Genomic DNA, 21,363 nt, shown 5'->3' with positions numbered 1-21,363 from the left:
GATGAATGACCCTGCGTGAGCCAGAGTGTGTGTGTGTGTGACATTGTTATTGTCCTGATTAACTAAACACTGTCTCAGGTCTCTCTATGGAGTAGGGAAAGAGAAGGAAGGAATGAGAACTGTGGTTTATCTCTCATTTCCTCTCTCTCTTACCCTTTTCCTCTCTCTCTTACCCTCTTTCTCTCGCTCTCTCTTACCCTCTTCCTCTCTAGGTGTTCTACTCCCCCCCCCCCCCCCCCCCCCTCTGTCATCTGTAATGGTTTCTAAGAGAAACAAACACTTGTGTTGTATCAGCAGGCTGCACCTGGCATTAACGCAAACGCTTAAGAAAATAATTAGCGGGTGTGTGTGGCTGCCTGGTCCCTGAAGATGCCCAAAGGCAGTGGAATGAATGCTACGGTATAGGAGCTGCAGGAGGAGAATTCTGCTGCCTGTGTATGTGAGAGACACTGTCATCCTTCACCGCAGAGACTTGGAGAAATGGGCATGTCACTCCGAAGGCAATGAGTGGATTCTCTCGGTGCTTGAAGAGCTTCTATGTATATGAGATGGCGCGTTATGTTCGATCACTGCTCAAATGTGAAGAATAGAGACAGCCTACAGTACCATCAGAAATATCCATTAAATGGAAAGTTAACAATGTTAAGAATATATTTCTGATCATCCAGTACTTTGCTGCTTCGTATCAATAGGTGCCTTACTCGCCTACTTGCTGTTAAATGCAGTGGCGGCTGGTGACATCCCTTTGGCCATAATACTGTGGCCATGTATTGGCGGCCATACTCAGAGGTCCCATGCAACCAGCCCTCCTGCATTGCATCCTGGGTAATGAACCATGTGGCCGTTGTGTCCTTTCAATCCCAACAGGAGGGTGAATTCTCACTACAGGCAGTAAATCCAACACCTGATTGGAACTGGAGGGGCTCAGCTGTGCCCCTAATGCCCCTCCAAGGATCAGAAAGGTGCTGACAGGCGAAATCAGCACTTTTGTGTGCTAACTGCTAAAGGATGATGCCAACATTAGCATAATGGCCCTAACATGTGCAGGTGTATCTTTTATGTATGGGTGGTTTATGGGGTGTGCTAACTGTCAAGAGACAGATCCTGCTAGCTGTTAGCATGAGATCATTGGTGCAGTTGATAGTCATTGCTGCTGAGATTAGCGAAAAGGCACTAACACTTTGGGACCCATATGGCATTGCAGTGGTGATGAAAGACCATTTGTGGACTGAAGCTAGTCTTTAGCTTAAGATAAGCATTGTGATGTACAACTAGCACGAAAGTGGAACAATTTGGTGGCTCAACAGTACTGAACTATGCAGACAGTTTTGGTTAGCATTAGCGCACTTGTGACGTTTGATACACTGACACCTCAGTGTCAATAGTTGTTTCCGCGGTGTCAGTAGTTGTTTCCGCGGTGTCAGTAGTTGTTTCCGCGGTGTCAGTAGCTGTTTCCGCGGTGTCAGTAGCTGTTTCCGCGGTGTCAGTAGCTGTTTCCGCGGTGTCAGTAGCTGTTTCCGCGGTGTCAGTAGCTGTTGCCGCGGTGTCAGTAGCTGTTGCCGCGGTGTCAGTAGCTGTTGCCGCGGTGTCAGTAGCTGTTTCCGCGGTGTCAGTAGCTGTTTCCGCGGTGTCAGTAGCTGTTTCCGCGGTGTCAGTAGCTGTTTCCGCGGTGTCAGTAGCTGTTTCCGCGGTGTCAGTAGCTGTTTCCGCGGTGTCAGTAGCTGTTTCCGCGGTGTCAGTAGCTGTTGCCGCGGTGTCAGTAGCTGTTGCCGCGGTGTCCGTAGCTGTTGCCGCGGTGTCAGTAGCTGTTGCCGCGGTGTCAGTAGCTGTTGCCGCGGTGTCAGTAGCTGTTTCCGCGGTGTCAGTAGCTGTTGCCGCGGTGTCAGTAGCTGTTTCCGCGGTGTCAGTAGCTGTTGCCGCGGTGTCAGTAGCTGTTGCCGCGGTGTCAGTAGCTGTTGCCGCGGTGTCAGTAGCTGTTGCCGCGGTGTCAGTAGCTGTTTCCGCGGCGTCAGTAGCTGTTTCCGCGGTGTCAGTAGCTGTTGCCGCGGTGTCAGTAGCTGTTGCCGCGGTGTCAGTAGCTGTTTCCGCGGTGTCAGTAGCTGTTGCCGCGGTGTCAGTAGCTGTTTCCGCGGTGTCAGTAGCTGTTTCCGCGGTGTCAGTAGTTGTTGCCGCGGTGTCAGTAGCTGTTGCCGCGGTGTCAGTAGTTGTTGCCGCGGTGTCAGTAGCTGTTGCCGCGGTGTCAGTAGCTGTTGCCGCGGTGTCAGTAGCTGTTGCCGCGGTGTCAGTAGCTGTTTCCGCGGTGTCAGTAGCTGTTTCCGCGGTGTCAGTAGTTGTTGCCGCGGTGTCAGTAGCTGTTGCCGCGGTGTCAGTAGTTGTTGCCGCGGTGTCAGTAGCTGTTTCCGCGGTGTCAGTAGCTGTTTCCGCGTTGTGAATGGCTATTTGGTGTCAGAAGTAAGGACTAGCCATTTGGGTGCTGTATTCCTCAAATAAATGTTTATTTGTGAAGTACATGGTTTACAGGTGTAAAAGGTGCAGTGAAAATGCTTGTGTGCCATTTCCCTTTAACATTGCAGTACAATAATCAATCATCAGTCAATAAATGTCCACTTAGCACGACCACGGGGACAGCTAGCTATAGGACAGGGTGTGTCAATGCAATCAGAAACCTATAGTCAATCAATACTGATACTCAGTTCTCAGGTGTGTCGTCAATAAACCCACGAGAGTCATCATCTTCATCACTATGATGAAGGGTTTCCTATCTCAGTTGTTGTTGATTTTCTTTATCCTTTTTGTCCTCCTGTTTATTTTCTGGGTGTGTCCGTATTAGACATTGTTTGGCCAGTGTGTTTTCTGAGGAGAAAAGAGAACACAATTAGCCATAGAAAATAAACCCTGCATAGATCTCCTGTTTCCAGAGGGACAGGTATAGAACCTTTCTCCTGGTGACAGGATGGCACGGCTCGCCAATATTCACACGTCCTCTGGCCCTTCCATTGACGTGGGGAGCCTCTAATGAATGGATTGGCATGCCCGTCACTGTTGCGCTGACGGTTGCTTCCATTGGCTGGATCAACCTTTGGCCCCGTCTCTTCTACAGTCTGACTGATCCCAGATGAACCACTGCTGTGGGATGGGGAATGGGCCGAATGGGCAGGACAATTTAATGTTTTGTGTGTCTCTCGCTCTCTTCTCTCTCCTGCTGTCAGTAAATGGGGAATGTTAGTAGTTGTTTTTTAGGTGTGTATGTGTGGGCTGATGTGATTGATTTGAATGTGTAATGTGTGTAGTGTATGATATTGATTGTAAATACTAAAGTCTGTCTCCTCCAGGCGGTTTGAGGTGAGTCCAGTGTGTGCTGATCTGCAGGGTCAGATCCTGAAGTGCTACCAGGAACACAGTGGGAAGACGCTGCTCTGCTCCACCATCGCCTCCCGCTACCTGCAGTGTGTCAACCAAGCTAAACAGGTGGGCCCACGTGGTGGGGGGGTGTGTGTGTGTGTGTACCTTGGGATACGTATGAATAACTTGTTGGTGTCTATCCCCATCTACTGTAATTTATAAGACATGTTGTTTTGTTTACAAATCTCTACTGTCTGAAAAGTAAAACATGAATGAGTTCTACATCTAATGAAAGCATCTGTTTATTCCCATATTGCTGCATGATTTTGTTGTCTGAAAAGAATGGCAATAATGATCTTGCCCCCCTACGGGCAACTGCTACAGACATTAGAAAGTAAGTTGTACTGTTCCAGGATCTGTCACTCCCAGTAGAGTAGCTACGGGCAACTGCTACAGACATTAGAAAGTAAGTTGTACTGTTCCGGGATCTGTCTCTCCCAGTAGTTGTCATGTAGCTTCATCAAACCCCAGATGTACTTAGGTCACTGTGTGTAGTACCACTAGTACAGTTAATTTCCTTCCTACATGACTTCATGGTTGTTGCCGACCAAACAGACACGTCTTTCTCTCTACATCCCTCTCATTGAAAAATGTGCATCTTAGAGCACTGTCAATAAACACACACTCGCATAGCTTGACTGGTCACACACACACACACACACACACACACACACACACACACACACACACACACACACACACACACACACACACACACACACACACATACATACATACATACATACATACACTAACAAAGACTCTTGGTTGCCCCTGCGTTTGAGACCATAGTGTTTCTCGCTTGCTAAAACTCACTCTAAACTGTAGGTTCAGAGGAAAGGTCTATTTCCATAATACCTGCTGACGCTGGCTGCTTTCTTTCACTGCTTAAGTGTGTGTTTAATTTAATAAGGTCCAGGCCAGACGACCAGGTCAGACGGTGCCGTTCTGATACCATTGTCCTCTCGTTCTTTCTTTATTTCTCTCAAGTCATTGGAAAGTGGACGTGTTTTAGGCCCTCTAAGAAACGCATATGGTAATGGTATTGTCTCAACGTTGATATTAATGGCACACACACACACACACACACACACACACACACACACACACACACACACACACACACACACACACACACACACACACACACACAAAACACATAAGGATAGACGTAAACACACACTCTCCTCTGGCACTTGTCAACATACAGTGGTAGAGTCAGACAAAACCCAATTTATATTCAGATAGGTTTTCTGTTAGATTTTTTCTGTTATAATTTGACAGTTTCTAGAGAACTGTGTTCCGCCGCTGTCCCTCGGGTATTAGTAATACATCTAGGCCCGCGGGGGGCGGCTAGCTTTTAAGCTATACATCATGTAAATAACACTATGTATTATTCATTTGTACGAGTGCTACCTACCTGTAGCCTCTTTGGAATCCCACAAGGCTGTGTGTTCCCTGCCGCACACATTCACTGCTCTGATCTTGTAAATGTGGAAATCAGCCTGGAATATTATGGGAAGCCACAGAGTTGATCAGCTTCCCGCAATCAAAATACACTCGTAGTAGAGTTATCTGTGTAAGAAAGCTGTTACAATCATCAGGTGAGAGATGAAACAGAGCCCTGATAGAGCTCTACAGCAGGGGATACAGCCCACTGCAGAGGGACAATATAACCTAGTTAAAAGAATAGGAGAAGAGGTAATACAGCCCACTGCAGAGGGACAATATAACATAGTTAAAAGAATAGGAGAAGAGGTGATACAGCCCACTGCAGAGGGACAATATAACCTAGTTAAAAGAATAGGAGAAGAGGTAATACAGCCCACTGCAGAGGGACAATATAACATAGTTAAAAGAATAGGAGAAGAGGTGATACAGCCCACTGCAGAGGGACAATATAACCTAGATAAAAGAATAGGAGAAGAGGTAATACAGCCCACTGCAGAGGGACAATATAACCTAGTTAAAAGAATAGGAGAAGAGGTGATACAGCCCACTGCAGGGGGACAATATAACCTAGTTAAAAGAATAGGAGAAGAGGTGATACAGCCCACTGCAGAGGGACAATATAACATAGTTAAAAGAATAGGAGAAGAGGTGATACAGCCCACTGCAGGGGGACAATATAACCTAGTTAAAAGAATAGGAGAAGAGGTAATACAGCCCACTGCAGAGGGACAATATAACCTAGTTAAAAGAATAGGAGAAGAGGTGATACAGCCCACTGCAGAGGGACAATATCACATAGTTAAAAGAATAGGAGACGAGGTGATACAGCCCACTGCAGAGGGACAATATCACATAGTTAAAAGAATAGGAGAAGAGGTGATACAGCCCACTGCAGAGGGACAATATAACCTAGTTAAAAGAATAGGAGAAGAGGTGATACAGCCCACTGCAGAGGGACAATATCACATAGTTAAAAGAATAGGAGAAGAGGTGATACAGCCCACTGCAGAGGGACAATATCACATAGTTAAAAGAATAGGAGAAGAGGGGATACAGCCCACTGCAGAGGGACAATATAACCTAGTTAAAAGAATAGGAGAAGAGGTGATACAGCCCACTGCAGAGGGACAATATAACCTAGTTAAAAAAATAGGAGAAGAGGTGATACAGCCCACTGCAGAGGGACAATATAACCTAGTTAAAAGAATAGGAGAAGAGGTAATACAGCCCACTGCAGAGGGACAATATAACCTAGTTAAAAGAATAGGAGAAGAGGTGATACAGCCCACTGCAGAGGGACAATATAACCTAATTAAAATAATAGGAGAAGAGGTGATACAGCCCACTGCAGAGGGACAATATAACCTAGTTAAAAGAATAGGAGAAGAGGTGATACAGCCCACTGCAGAGGGACAATATAACCTAATTAAAAGAATAGGAGAAGAGGTGATACAGCCCACTGCAGAGGGACAATATAACCTAGTTAAAATAATAGGAGAAGAGGTAATACAGCCCACTGCAGAGGGACAATATAACCTAATTAAAAGAATAGGAGACGAGGTGATACAGCCCACTGCAGAGGGACAATATAACCTAGTTAAAAGAATAGGAGAAGAGGTGATACAGCCCACTGCAGGGGGACAATATAACCTAGTTAAAAGAATAGGAGAAGAGGTGATACAGCCCACTGCAGAGGGACAATATAACCTAGTTAAAAGAATAGGAGAAGAGGTGATACAGCCCACTGCAGAGGGACAATATAACCTAGTTAAAAGAATAGGAGAAGAGGTGATACAGCCCACTGCAGAGGGACAATATAACCTAGTTAAAAGAATAGGAGAAGAGGTAATACAGCCCACTGCAGAGGGACAATATAACCTAGTTAAAAGAATAGGAGAAGAGGTGATACAGCCCACTGCAGAGGGACAATATAACCTAGTTAAAAGAATAGGAGAAGAGGTAATACAGCCCACTGCAGAGGGACAATATAACCTAGTTAAAAGAATAGGAGAAGAGGTGATACAGCCCACTGCAGAGGGACAATATAACCTAGTTAAAAGAATAGGAGAAGAGGTGATACAGCCCACTGCAGAGGGACAATATAACCTAGTTAAAAGAATAGGAGAAGAGGTAATACAGCCCACTGCAGAGGGACAATATAACCTAGTTAAAATAATAGGAGAAGAGGTGATACAGCCCACTGCAGAGGGACAATATAACATAGTTAAAAGAATAGGAGAAGAGGTAATACAGCCCACTGCAGAGGGACAATATAACCTAGTTAAAATAATAGGAGAAGAGGTGATACAGCCCACTGCAGAGGGACAATATAACCTAGTTAAAAGAATAGGAGAAGAGGTGATACAGCCCACTGCAGAGGGACAATATAACCTAGTTAAAATAATAGGAGAAGAGGTAATACAGCCCACTGCAGAGGGACAATATAACCTAGTTAAAAGAATAGGAGAAGAGGTAATACAGCCCACTGCAGGGGGACAATATAACCTAGTTAAAATAATAGGAGAAGAGGTAATGAAAGTGGGGTCGTAATGGTTTATTATTGTTATTTTTTTGCAGATGCGGTACAGTAACCAAGCAGGAAGCTATGTGGAGGGGTCAAAAGGTCAAATTTATCAAGCACCAGATAAGACCTAGATGGGGTCAAATCTCAACCTTTCAACCTCTGATCTGTGTCTCAATTCATCTTTCTGTGATTCATTGCATCCTTCTCAATCTTCTTGAAGGAGAAAGTCCAATGTCCCTCCCCTTTGACCTTCTCCAACGTGTTTTGGGAAGGAGGCAAGGAGAGGGAGTAGGCTAATCGACGAAAGATGATGAATTGAGAAATAGCCCCAGTTGCTATAAAAGACACTTACACTTCACACTCCACACAAAACCCCAACCTCCTCCAAGGTTCAAACGGCCCACTAAACCACTAAACAAGCCCGTAATGAATTACCCCTAGATAGGATTGTCCACTCCATCACCATTGAACACATAATAATAATAATAATAATAATAATAATAATAATAATAATAATATGACATCATCTGTCTTAGTATTGACTGGGCCAAGAGAGGGGAAAGACTACAGGGTTGTCATCAGACAGGCCTTTGTGACTGATAATTACTAGTATTCCTTATCATCACCCCGCGATAATATTTAGACCTTGATGGCCTCTTGCACGCGCGTGCACACACACACACACACACACACACACACACACACACACTCCCTGTCACTTTATAATACACACAATGCTAAACGGATCCAGATAGCGACTGACTGGGGTTATTATATAGAAAGAGGGGGAATAGAGCGACTGGAAGGACTGATAAAGAGGAAGAAGAGTCTTTTGAGAGGCCCATGAATAGAACGTTTATCACGGGGCCCGATCTCTCTCGCTCTCTCTCTTCATTGCATATTCTCGTCGCATGACCACTTCTTGCCTGGTTGCCTCCCCCAGTCATCTTGGATCTCGGAGGTCTTACTAGCTGCTACAGCTTTTTTGGGATGTAAAAATCTCAAATAAATCTTCCTTGTTGACGGTCTTTGCACAGAGTTGAAACAAGGTTTAAAACAGCTTGTTCTATGTTTGACGTGATCCTGCTGTAAACCAGTTAGCATGCTCTCTGACCATATCTATTCAGTTTGGCTACCTCCGTTCTGTCACATCACAGCATTAGATAAGGTCCCAGCCTTCAGAAATGTGTCTGTTAGGTTGGGTAGAGTAAATGTTGTTCATCTGTAATGACTGGTGTCATGGTAGTATAGAGTGTGTTGTCTGTTAGGTTGGACAGAGTAAATGTTGTTCATCTGTAATGACTGGTATCATGGTAGTATAGAGTGTGTTGTCTGTTAGGTTGGACAGAGTAAATGTTGTTCATCTGTAATGACTGGTATCATGGTAGTATAGAGTGTATCGTCTGTTAGGTTGGGCAGAGTAAATGTTGTTCATCTGTAATGACTGGTATCATGGTAGTATAGAGTGTAGTTTAGTGTGTAGAATGAATTGATCCGCTTGCTGTTGGACAGCTATAGGGAGGCACCGACATGGATGAATCTAATCTAGAACACAAATCAATCTACTGCCCCTCCCTCCCTCCCTCCCTCCCTCCCTCCCTCCCTCCCTCCCTCCCTCCCTCCCTCCCTCCCTCCCTCCCTCCCTCCCTCCCTCCCTCCCTCCCTCACTCCCTCTCTCCCTATCTGTATTCAATCACTTTGGCTTTTTCTCCTTTGTTCTCCCTCTTAAGTAAAACATTTTTGGGGCCACTTTTCTGTGTTCCCAACCCCCACATTGTTTTCCTCTCCCCTCCCCATCTCCTCTAATTGTTCTCACCACACTTCTCCTGGAATGTTTCATTGTGAGGCAGCAAATGCTATAGCCTGTATCAAATGGGGATTGACAGGGAGGGTGATGTGTTGGGGATTGACAGGGAGGGTGATGTGTTGGGGATTGACAGGGAGGGTGATGTGTTGGGGATTGACAGGGAGGGTGATGTGTTGGGGATTGACAGGGAGGCTGATGTGTTGGGGATTGACAGGGAGGGTGATGTGTTGGGGATTGACAGGGAGGCTGATGTGTTGGGGATTGACAGGGAGGGTGATGTGTTGGGGATTGACAGGGAGGGTGATGTGTTGGGGATTGACAGGGAGGGTGATGTGTTGGGGATTGACAGGGAGGGTGATGTGTTGGGGATTGACAGGGAGGGTGATGTGTTGGGGATTGACAGGGAGGCTGATGTGTTGGGGATTGACAGGGAGGCTGATGTGTTGGGGATTGACAGGGAGGCTGATGTGTTGGGGATTGACAGGGAGGGTGATGTGTTGGGGATTGACAGGGAGGGTGATGTGTTGGGGATTGACAGGGAGGGTGATGTGTTGGGGATTGACAGGGAGGGTGATGTGTTGGGGATTTGTGGCAAGAGTTATCGCTAATATGAAATCCCCTCCTTCCCTCCCTCTCTCTACGTCCCTCCTCCCCTCTCTCACATTCTCTCTTTTTTTTTGATCCTGTTGTTCCAGAACAAGTTGAGGACTGGGGGCTAAGAGTGAGGTGCTGTGGCATTACGGTTTATAAACCCTTTATCGACTGCAAATGAGTGGAGAGGAGAGGAAGCACCAGAGATCGCAACCCCGACTCGAGGTAGAAACAGAACCGCACCCTGACCAGAACCAGGAACCCAAGACAACCAGACAACCCTGAGAGAGATGGACACCCCTTAGCCCAACACCCTTCTCCCACAGACCCCCAAACCCTTTACTCCTTCGTAAGATCCCACGTACAGTACCTACACCCCTTCTCCCCCACCCCACTCCACTGCATGTCTATCTCTACTACCAAGAGGGAGGAGGACAACGGTAGCACTTCCTAAAGAGTACAGTGCAGTAGCTCCATCACGCAGCAGCTCCATCACGCAGCAGCAGTAGGAGAAGTGCAACTGTCCGCCATGTTGGAGACGCATGAATACATGCAGAGACGGAGAGTTTAAGCCTAGGCGGAGTCCACCAGAACCAATGCAGGCCCAGAGCTGAAGATATCCTCACGGACTGAACCACTATCATTACCAACACGCATCACCAACCAATCAGCTCACCTCTCTTACAAAGCCACTAGTCCGCCCCATCACCACCCAACCAGCTCACCCCTCTTACAAAGCCACTAGTCTGCCCCATCACCACCCAACCAGCTCACCCCTCTTACAAAGCCACTAGTCTGCCCCATCACCACCCAACCAGCTCACCCCTCTTACAAAGCCACTAGTCCGCCCCATCACCACCCAATCAGCTCACCTCTCTTACAAAGCTACTAGTCCGCCCCATCACCACCCAACCAGCTCACCTCCCTTACAAAGCCACTAGTCCGCCCCATCACCACCCAACCAGCTCACCTCCCTTACAAAGCCACTAGTCCGCCCCATCACTACCCAACCAGCTCACCCCTCTTACAAAGCCACTAGTCCGCCCCATCACCACCCAACCAGCTCACCTCCCTTACAAAGCCACTAGTCTGCCCCATCACCACCCAACCAGCTCACCCATCTTACAAAGCCACTAGTCCGCCCCATCACCACCCAACCAGCTCACCTCCCTTACAAAGCCACTAGTCCGCCCCATCACCACCCAACCAGCTCACCCATCTTACAAAGCCACTAGTCCGCCCCATCACCACCCAACCAGCTCACCTCCCTTACAAAGCCACTAGTCTGCCCCATCACCACCCAACCAGCTCACCCATCTTACAAAGCCACTAGTCCGCCCCATCACCACCCAACCAGCTCACCTCCCTTACAAAGCCACTAGTCTGCCCCATCACCACCCAACCAGCTCAACTCCCTTACAAAGCCACCAGTCCGCCCCATCACCACCCAACCAGCTCACCTCCCTTACAAAGCCACCAGTCCGCCCCATCACCACCCAACCAGCTCACCTCCCTTACAAAGCCACTAGTCCGCCCCATCACCACCCAACCAGCTCACCCATCTTACAAAGCCACTAGTCCGCCCCATCACCACCCAACCAGCTCACCCATCTTACAAAGCCACTAGTCCGCCCCATCACCACCCAACCAGCTCACCTCCCTTACAAAGCCACTAGTCCGCCCCATCACCACCCAACCAGCTCACCCATCTTACAAAGCCACTAGTCCGCCCCATCACCACCCAACCAGCTCACCTCCCTTACAAAGCCACTAGTCCGCCCCATCACCACCCAACCAGCTCACCCATCTTACAAAGCCACTAGTCCGCCCCATCACCACCCAACCAGCTCACCCATCTTACAAAGCCACTAGTCCGCCCCATCACCACCCAACCAGCTCACCTCCCTTACAAAGCCACTAGTCTGCCCCATCACCACCCAACCAGCTCACCCATCTTACAAAGCCACTAGTCCGCCCCATCACCACCCAACCAGCTCACCCCTCTTACAAAGCCACTAGTCCGCCCCATCACCACCCAACCAGCTCACCTCCCTTACAAAGCCACTAGTCCGCCCCATCACTACCTAACCAGCTCACCCCTCTTACAAAGCCACTAGTCCGCCCCATCACCACCCAACCAGCTCACCTCTCTTACAAAGCCACTAGTCTGCCCCATCACCACCCAACCAGCTCACCCATCTTACAAAGCCACTAGTCCGCCCCATCACCACCCAACCAGCTCACCTCCCTTACAAAGCCACTAGTCTGCCCCATCACCACCCAACCAGCTCACCTCCCTTACAAAGCCACTAGTCCGCCCCATCACCACCCAACCAGCTCACCTCCCTTACAAAGCCACTAGTCCGCCCCATCACCACACCCTCTATCATAAACCTACATGATCACATGACTTCTATCCACCAGGCTTCACCCTGCTGTATCCCTCTATCCACTATATAAACCTACATGATCACATGACTTCTATCCACCCTACTGTATCCCTCTATCCACTATATAAACCTACATGATCACATGACTTCTATCCACCAGGCTTCACCCTCTGTATCCCTCTATCCCTGTGCACTGTCCTGCACACACACCATTGTGTCTGAACGTTGCGTGTGTTCCAGTGTGTTAGTAATGCATCTATTTGTTTTGTTTTCATCCCAACCGTGTCACAATCACTTCTGACACACGTCTGATCAGAGGAAATTAAAGAATGAATCTGGAATTTACCTTGTTGTCGTTGAATGTGTCTCTCAATATTAAATGTGAAATAGTGTGTGTGTGTGTGTGTGTGTGTGTGAAAGAGACTCTATTGTGTAGTCTCTGTGTTGTGTATTCCTATGTAAGTGACATCAGAAGGACGACTGTTCTTCAGTGACGGAGCCACAGTCATCTTGTCTCCCTGGCGACAACGCACCTGGCAGACGAAGAGATGGCGAAACCCACCCAGAGAGAGATGGAAAGGAAGAGAGGGAACACTCCTCACACTTGTATCCTCCTCTCTTCCCTTCCTCTCAGACATGTCATCAGTCCTCTGTGCTGCTCCAGTTCAGTGGAGGACTACAAATCTAATACTACCAGCAACAAGACTGCTTCACAATGCCGTCTGCACTCTATACCAGACTGTGTGTGTGTGTGTGTGTGTGTGTGTGTGTGTGTGTGTGTGTGTGTGTGTGGGTCTGTTGGGATGTCAGGTTCATCATCCCAGCTGGAGATGTTGAGAAGAAACCTGATGTTGAGAAGAAACCTGCTCTCAACTCCGTGTCAGACACACAGACCTACACACACAGTCTACAGAATGGAGTGTGCGCGCATTAGTAAGTCTCTGTGTCTGATCCCTCCATGTCAGTCACTGTTTGACTTGGTGGTTAGGGCTGAGTGACCTTTGGGGTGGGGGTGACTGGGGTTCAGATGTGGTGGGAGTTCAGGCCAGAGCAGGTGTTACCCGGCGTCTAGGCTTCTGTCTCCTCACTCTCCCGGTCTTACCCGGGAGCGTTGTAACCTACTACCAGTCCCCGTTCAAAGGCAGTCATCCTCTGAATGGCACACATACACAATCCATGTCTCAATTGTCTCCGGGCTTAAAAATCATCTACACAAGTGACATCAATAAGGGATCATAGCTTTCACCTGGTCAGTCTATGTCATGGAAAGAGTAGGTGTTAATATTTTATTTACTCAGTGTATATCTGTGGACCAACTCCTCTCGGTCTTCACTGCTCCTTAGTACAGTTCTGTGCCACTATTCCTCACTAACATACAGGCTCAGTCTATTTTCTTTCTGTCCACGGTCAATTGTTCTATCTGGCTCTCTTTCTCATTCTATCTGGCTCTCTCTCTCGTTCTCTTTTTCTCTCCCTTTCTATCTCTCCCAACTGTCTTTCTCTCTTGTTCTATCTGGCTCTCTCTCTTGTTCCATCAGGCTCTCTTTCTTGTTCTATCAGGCTCTCTCTTGTTCTATCAGGCTCTCTCTCTTGTTCTATCTGGCTCTCTCTCTTGTTCTATCTGGCTCTCTCTCTTGTTCTATCTGGCTCTCTCTCTTGTTCTATCAGGCTCTCTCTCTTGTTCTATCAGGCTCTCTCTCTTGTTCTATCAGGCTCTCTCTCTTGTTCTATCAGGCTCTCTCTCTTGTTCTATCAGGCTCTCTCTCTTGTTCTATCAGGCTCTCTCTCTTGTTCTATCTGGCTCTCTCTCTTGTTCTATCTGGCTCTCTCTCTTGTTCTATCTGGCTCTCTCTCTTGCTCTATCTGGCTCTCTCTCTTGTTCTATCAGGCTCTCTTTCTGGTTCTTTCTCTTCATCACTCTCTCGTTCTAACACATCAGTCACTGGCTTCATCAAAAAGTGCATCGATGACGTGGTCCCCACAGTGACCGTATGTTCATTACCCAACCAGAAGCCATGGAACATCCACACTGAGCTAAATGGTACAGCTGCCACTTTCAAGGAGTGGGACTCTAACCCGGAAGCTTATAAGAAGTCCTGCTATGCCCCACGACGAACCATCAAACAGGCAAAGCGTCAATAGAGGGCTAAGATTGAATCGTACTACACCGGCTACAACGCTCGTCAGATGTGGTAGGACTTGCAGACTACAAAGTGAAGCAAAGCCACGTGACACGAACATACCAGATTAGCTAAATTACGAGGCAAGTAACACTGAAACATGCATGAGAGCACCAGTTGTACCCGCACGACTGTGTTATCATGCTCTCCGTAGCCTTTAAAACCTTAAAAACAGGTCAACATTCACAAGGCCGCTGGGCCAGACGGATTACCAGGACGTGTACTCCGAGCATGCACTGACCAACTGGCAAGTGTCTTCACTGACATTTTCAACCTGTCCCTGACTTAAGTCTGTAATACCAACATATTTTAAGCAGACCACCATAGTCCCTATGCCCAAGAACACTAAGGTTACCTGCCTAAATGACTACCGACCCGTAGCACTCATGTGCCTCTGATTGGGAACCATACCAGTCAAAACACCTAGAAATACAAACATAGAACAAAACAAAATGCCCACCCAAACTCACGCCCTGACCAACCTAAAATAGAGACATAAAAAAAGGAACTAAGGTCTGGATGTGACGGTTGTATTCAACGCATGTGACATACAATTTGATTAGATTATTTTTTGGGGCTCTCTTTCTCTCTCTCTCGCTCTCTCCCATCTGTCTTTCTCTCTCTTGTTCTATCTGGCTCTCTAAGTTTCTCCCTCTTTCTCTTCGTCTCTCACTCTCACTCCATTTCTCTCACTCCATTTCTCTCTCTCTCTGTGTAGCTTTTTCCATCAATCAATCTTGAGGCTTTTATTCTGTGATCAAATGGGAAGCTGGCAGCTTTTGAGAGTCAGTGGACTCTTGGTCATGTTATATCTTTCTTTCCCTCATTTTTAGTTTGGCCACCTCTCTTCTGTGTGGTTGCTGTCTTTCCCTACACTTAGCTGTATGTTCACTGCCCTACGATCTGCCACACACTTTAGCTCAATAGCTGTGGCATTAGCCTATTGCCGTTTGACACTAACCTGTGCCTGGCCAACTTCAGTGCTAGTTTAAGTTGGTTCAGATCCAGAGCAGCACTTTGCAGAGCCTCCAAACAGAAAGCAACAACAGCATCCTCAAAAATGACTCACCAATCACATGTCCATTAGTGAATGTCCTGTTAGAGATGTTTCCCTTCAACCCTCCCCAGCTGCCAACTCTCTCTTTCCCTCTCTCTCTCTTTCTTCCCCCTGCTCTCACTCTCTCTCTTTCTTCCCCCTTCTCTCACTGTCTCTCTTTCCCTCTCTCTCTCTCTCTCTCTCTCTTTCCCTCTCTCTCTCTCATTCTCTAAATCACTGCTCAGGGTTGTGAGTGGCCGGCTGGCTGGGAGGCTGAGGGGTTGACCGGTGGGTGGTGATTGGCGCTCCTCGCAAGCCAATGAGGTGTAAAGCGTCTGCCACCGCGCCGCCGTACCTCTGCTTGGAGGGGTAGCCTCATCTTCGTTACACACACTCTATTTCTCACTCAATCACACACCCACACAAGAAAGGCTGTTCTGGTGTGGCAGGCTGTGCCGATGGCTCCTTGTGTTTGGGGCGTCAGGCAGTGGCAGAGAGAGAGGCAGCCAGTTCATTATTGTAATGGCAGGCAGATGGCAGCCTGCTCTAAAGGCTCTTTTAGCCTGATGGTGATATTTATCACCACACAACAACAACATCCCTACCAACATTATTTATCACAACATCACACCAACATCCCCACCAATATTATTTATCACAACATCCCTACCAATATTATTTATCACAAAATCCCCAACAACATCCCCACCAATATTATTTATCACAACATCCCACCAACATCCCTACCAATATTATGTATCACAACATCCCACCAACATCCCTACCAATATTATGTATCACAACATCCCACCAACATCCCTACCAATATTATTTATCACAACATCCCTACCAATATTATGTATCACTACATCCCTACCAACATTATTTATCACAACATCACACCAACATCCCCACCAATATTATGTATCACAACATCCCTACCAATATTATGTATCACAACATCCCCACCAATATTATGTATCACAACATCCCCACCAATATTATGTATCACAACATCCCTACCAATATTATGTATCACAACATCCCCACCAATATTATGTATCACAACATCCCTACCAATATTATGTATCACAACATCCCTACCAATATTATGTATCACAACATCCCCACCAATATTATGTATCACAACATCCCCACCAATATTATGTATCACAACATCCCCACCAATATTATGTATCACAACATCCCTACCAATATTATGTATCACAACATCCCTACCAATATTATGTATCACTACATCCCCAACAACATCCCTACCAATATTATGTATCACAACATCCCCAACAACATCCCTACCAATATTATTTATCACAACATCACACCAACATCCCCACCAATATTATGTATCACAACATCCCTACCAATATTATGTATCACAACATCCCCACCAATATTATGTATCACAACATCCCTACCAATATTATGTATCACAACATCCCCACCAATATTATGTATCACAACATCCCTACCAATATTATGTATCACAACATCCCCACCAATATTATGTATCACAACATCCCTACCAATATTATGTATCACAACATCCCCACCAATATTATGTATCACAACATCCCTACCAATATTATGTATCACAACATCCCTACCAATATTATGTATCACAACATCCCTACCAATATTATGTATCACAACATCCCCACCAATATTATGTATCACAACATCCCCACCAATATTATGTATCACAACATCCCTACCAATATTATGTATCACAACATCCCCAACAATATTATGTATCACAACATCCCTACCAATATTATGTATCACAACATCCCCACCAATATTATGTATCACAACATCCCTACCAATATTATGTATCACAACATCCCCACCAATATTATGTATCACAACATCCCCACCAATATTATGTATCACAACATCCCCACCAATATTATGTATCACAACATCCCTACCAATATTATGTATCACAACATCCCCAACAACATCCCTACCAATATTATGTATCACAACATCCCCACCAATATTATGTATCACAACATCCCCACCAATATTATGTATCACAACATCCCTACCAATATTATGTATCACAACATCCCCACCAATATTATGTATCACAACATCCCCACCAATATTATGTATCACAACATCCCCAACAACATCCCCACCAATATTATGTATCACAACATCCCCAACAACATCCCTACCAATATTATGTATCACAACACCCCCACCAATATTATGTATCACAACATCCCCACCAATATTATGTATCACAACATCCCCAACAACATCCCCACCAATATTATGTATCACAACATCCCCAACAACATCCCTACCAATATTATGTATCACAACATCCCCACCAATATTATGTATCACAACATCCCCAACAACATCCCCACCAATATTATGTATCACAACATCCCTACCAATATTATGTATCACAACATCCCCACCAATATTATGTATCACAACATCCCCACCAATATTATGTATCACAACATCCCTACCAATATTATGTATCACAACCTCCCCACCAATATTATGTATCACAACATCCCCACCAATATTATGTATCACAACATCCCCAACAACATCCCTACCAATATTATGTATCACAACATCCCCACCAATATTATGTATCACAACATCCCCAACAACATCCCCACCAATATTATGTATCACAACATCCCCAACAACATCCCCACCAATATTATGTATCACAACATCCCCAACAACATCCCTACCAATATTATGTATCACAACATCCCTACCAATATTATGTATCACAACATCCCCACCAATATTATGTATCACAACATCCCCACCAATATTATGTATCACAACATCCCACCAACATCCCTACCAATATTATGTATCACAACATCCCTACCAATATTATGTATCACAACATCCCACCAACATCCCTACCAATATTATGTATCACAACATCCCCACCAATATTATGTATCACAACATCCCCACCAATATTATGTATCACAACATCCCCAACAACATCCCCACCAATATTATGTATCACTACACCCCCACCAATATTATTTATCACCATTCTACACCATTCTACACCCTAAATATGGTCAAAGACTCCAGCCACCCTAGCCATAGACTGTTCTCTCTGCTACCGCATGGTAAGTGGTACCGGAGCGCCAAGTCTATGTCCAAAATACATCTTAACAGCTTCTACCCCAAACCATAAGACTCCTGAACACCCCCCCCCCCCCCCCCCCCGTACCAGTACCCCCTGTATACAGCCTCGCTATTGTTATTTTACTGCTGCTCTTTAATTATTTGATAGTTATTTTAGATTTTTTTACTTATCTATTTTTTACTTAACACTTATTTTTCTTAAAACTGCATTGTTGGTTAAGGGATTGTTAGTAAGCATTTCACTGTAAGTTCTACACCTGTTGTATTTGGCGCATGTGACAAATACAATTTGAATTGATTAAAGGTCTGTGCGTGTGTGTGGCGTGGATGGCTTATTTACCAAAAGCCAAGGTGATCAGGTTTCAGGTAAGACCAAGTGCAGACTGTGTTGAAGTAACAATGTGTATTGTAACAACAGGGGCAGGCAAACGACAGGTCAAGGCAGGCAGGGGTTGATAAACCAGAGTAGTGGGGCCAAGGTACAGGACGGCAGGCAGGCCCAGGGTCAGGTCAGGTAGAGGTCGGTAATCCAGAGTAGGGGCAAAGGTACATGATGGCAGGCAGACTTAGGGACAAGGGCAGGCAGAGTGGTCAGGCAGGCGGGCTCAGAGACAGGACAGGCAAGGGTCAAAACCAGGAGGACAGGAGAAAGAGAGACTGGGGAAAAACAGGAGCTGAGAAAACGCTGGTTGACTTGAACAAACAAGAGAAATTGGCACAGACAGACAGAAAACACAGGTATAAATACCCAGGGGATAAGTGGGGAAGATGGAAGACACCTGGAGGAGGGTGGAGATGAGCACAAGGACAGGCGAAACAGATAAGGGTGTGACAAGGTTACCTTCAACACACTCTCTTCCTTATGAGATTGAGGGAAGGGGAGGGGATAAGGGAGAGGAGGATAAGGGGAAGGAGGATAAGGGGAAAGGAGATTAGGATAAGGGGAAAGGAGAAGAGGGGAGAGGAGGATGATGGGAGAGGAGGATAAGGGGAAAGGAGAGGAGGTGGAGGAGGATGATGGGAGAGGAGGATAAGGGGAAAGGAGAGGTGGAGGAGGATGATGGAGAGGAGGATAAGGGAAAAGGAGAGGAGGATATACTATGCTGTGACCCCCCCCCCTATATACTAGGCAGTGACCCCCCTGTATACTAGACAGTGACCCCCCCTATATACTAGACAGTGACCCCCCCTATATACTAGACAGTGACCCCCCCTATATACTAGGCAGTGACCCTCCCTATATACTAGGCAGTGACCCCCCCTATATACTAGACAGTGACCCTCCCTATATACTAGGCAGTGACCCCCCCCCCCCCTATATACTAGGCAGTGACCCCCCCCCCCCCCCCTATATACTAGACAGTGACCCCCCCCCCCCCCTATATACTAGGCAGTGACCCCCCCTATATACTAGGCAGTGACCCTTCCTATATACTAGATAGTGACCCCCCCCCCCTATATACTAGATAGTGACCCCCCTATATACTAGATAGTGACCCCCCTATATACTAGATAGTGACCCCCCCTATATACTAGACAGTGACCCCCCCCTATATACTAGACAGTGACCCCCTCCCCCTATATACTAGGCAGTGACCCCCCCCTATATACTAGGCAGTGACCCCCCCTATATACTAGGCAGTGACCCCCCAATATACTAGACAGTGACCCCCCCCCCCCCCCCCCCCCCATATACTAGACAGTGACCTCCCTATATACTAGACGGTGACCCCCCTATATACTAGACAGTAACCCCCCCCCCCATATACTAGATAGTAAATATTTGATCAACTCTTTCTTGAACTGCATTGTTGGTTAAGGGCTTGTAAGTGAGCATTTCACTGTAATACATCTGTTGTATTTGGGACATGTGACACATTCCATTTGATTTGATCTGATGACTAGCAGAGTGGCAGCAGACTATCTACACTCACTGAGATGGGCTCCTGTGGATGGCGGATGCAGTATAAAATATATACTGTTTACATTTCTATTTTTCTCTGCCTCAAGGGCCCCCTATGGATTTGGGCCCTGGGGCTTCAGCCTCTGTAAGCCCCTGCATTAATCAGACCCTGGGCATGAAATCTCACAACAGGTAGTCCAAAAGCTTCAAAGGTGGCCATTTTGGATGGCCATTTTAAACTTCACCAAACAACCACATTATCTTCATGCTGCTTTGTCCACAGGACTCCGGGCAGATGCAGTGAGGAGATACTCACCCCATGAATATCAGACAGCCAGTGGCCACTAAACCAGTTAAAGGGCCCATGCATAAACCCATCCAGCTGGAAAATGGGATCCCCTTTACTCCTTAACCCCCTGAACTATATATTTGTATATAAAAAATCTTCTATCATAAGGATTTAAATTATTTTTCTACCCTAACATTATTGCTTTACTCCGACCATTCTGTGTGGCTTCGTGGGGATTTGTTTTTGTTTTAAACCACGGTTAAGATTGTTCCCCTTTTAACAATGGAGGCCTCTTAGTAGGTTGCAACTGTGCATCCATCCTGTCTGTTTGTTTTCTCTTCAGACAAACTGGACACATCAATGTAATAGACGTGCATGTTGCTATTAAACACACACACACACACACACACACACACTGTTGTGAAGGTAGGTGTCAGTGGTCTTTTTCGTTGCTTTGTGTCTATGTAGTGTTACGGTGGAAATATTGCCCATAAGAAAACCAACACACTGATTTATGTTATCCCTATAGGCAACCCTGATATTACACACCAGGACATCCAGGACAGTGCTTAGACAGACAGACAGACATCCTTTGTCTACATAACATGATTATCTTCTTCCGTT

At 46.3% G+C, this 21,363-nt stretch overlaps 1 protein-coding gene and 1 long non-coding RNA gene across 4 annotated transcripts in view; one reads left to right on the top strand and one right to left on the bottom strand.

Annotated features, from left to right (window-relative positions):
• Nucleotides 1-11,535, top strand: part of LOC110500993 (MICOS complex subunit MIC19) — a 107,446-nt gene extending 95,911 nt beyond the window's left edge. For all 3 annotated transcript variants that reach the window (XM_036957070.1, XM_036957069.1, XM_036957068.1), the window contains 2 exons: nt 3,333-3,468; nt 9,881-11,535. In XM_036957070.1, coding sequence (XP_036812965.1) covers nt 3,333-3,468; nt 9,881-9,904 — 160 coding nt within the window. In that variant the 3' untranslated portion in view covers nt 9,905-11,535. The remainder of the gene's footprint in view (nt 1-3,332; nt 3,469-9,880) is intronic.
• Nucleotides 11,257-12,525, bottom strand: LOC118942891. The gene is made up of 2 exons (XR_005038537.1): nt 12,391-12,525; nt 11,257-12,296 (listed from the first exon to the last, which is right to left on the bottom strand). It is a non-coding gene; the product is annotated as an uncharacterized LOC118942891 (long non-coding RNA).
• Between the last annotated feature and the right edge of the window lie 8,838 nt (nt 12,526-21,363).

This window comes from Oncorhynchus mykiss, chromosome 21 (genome assembly GCF_013265735.2).
Source record: "Oncorhynchus mykiss isolate Arlee chromosome 21, USDA_OmykA_1.1, whole genome shotgun sequence".
In the NCBI taxonomy this organism is placed as follows: domain Eukaryota; kingdom Metazoa; phylum Chordata; class Actinopteri; order Salmoniformes; family Salmonidae; genus Oncorhynchus; species Oncorhynchus mykiss.
The sequence above is the reverse complement of the archived record's forward strand: the minus strand, read 5'-3'. Positions and strand labels throughout refer to the sequence as shown.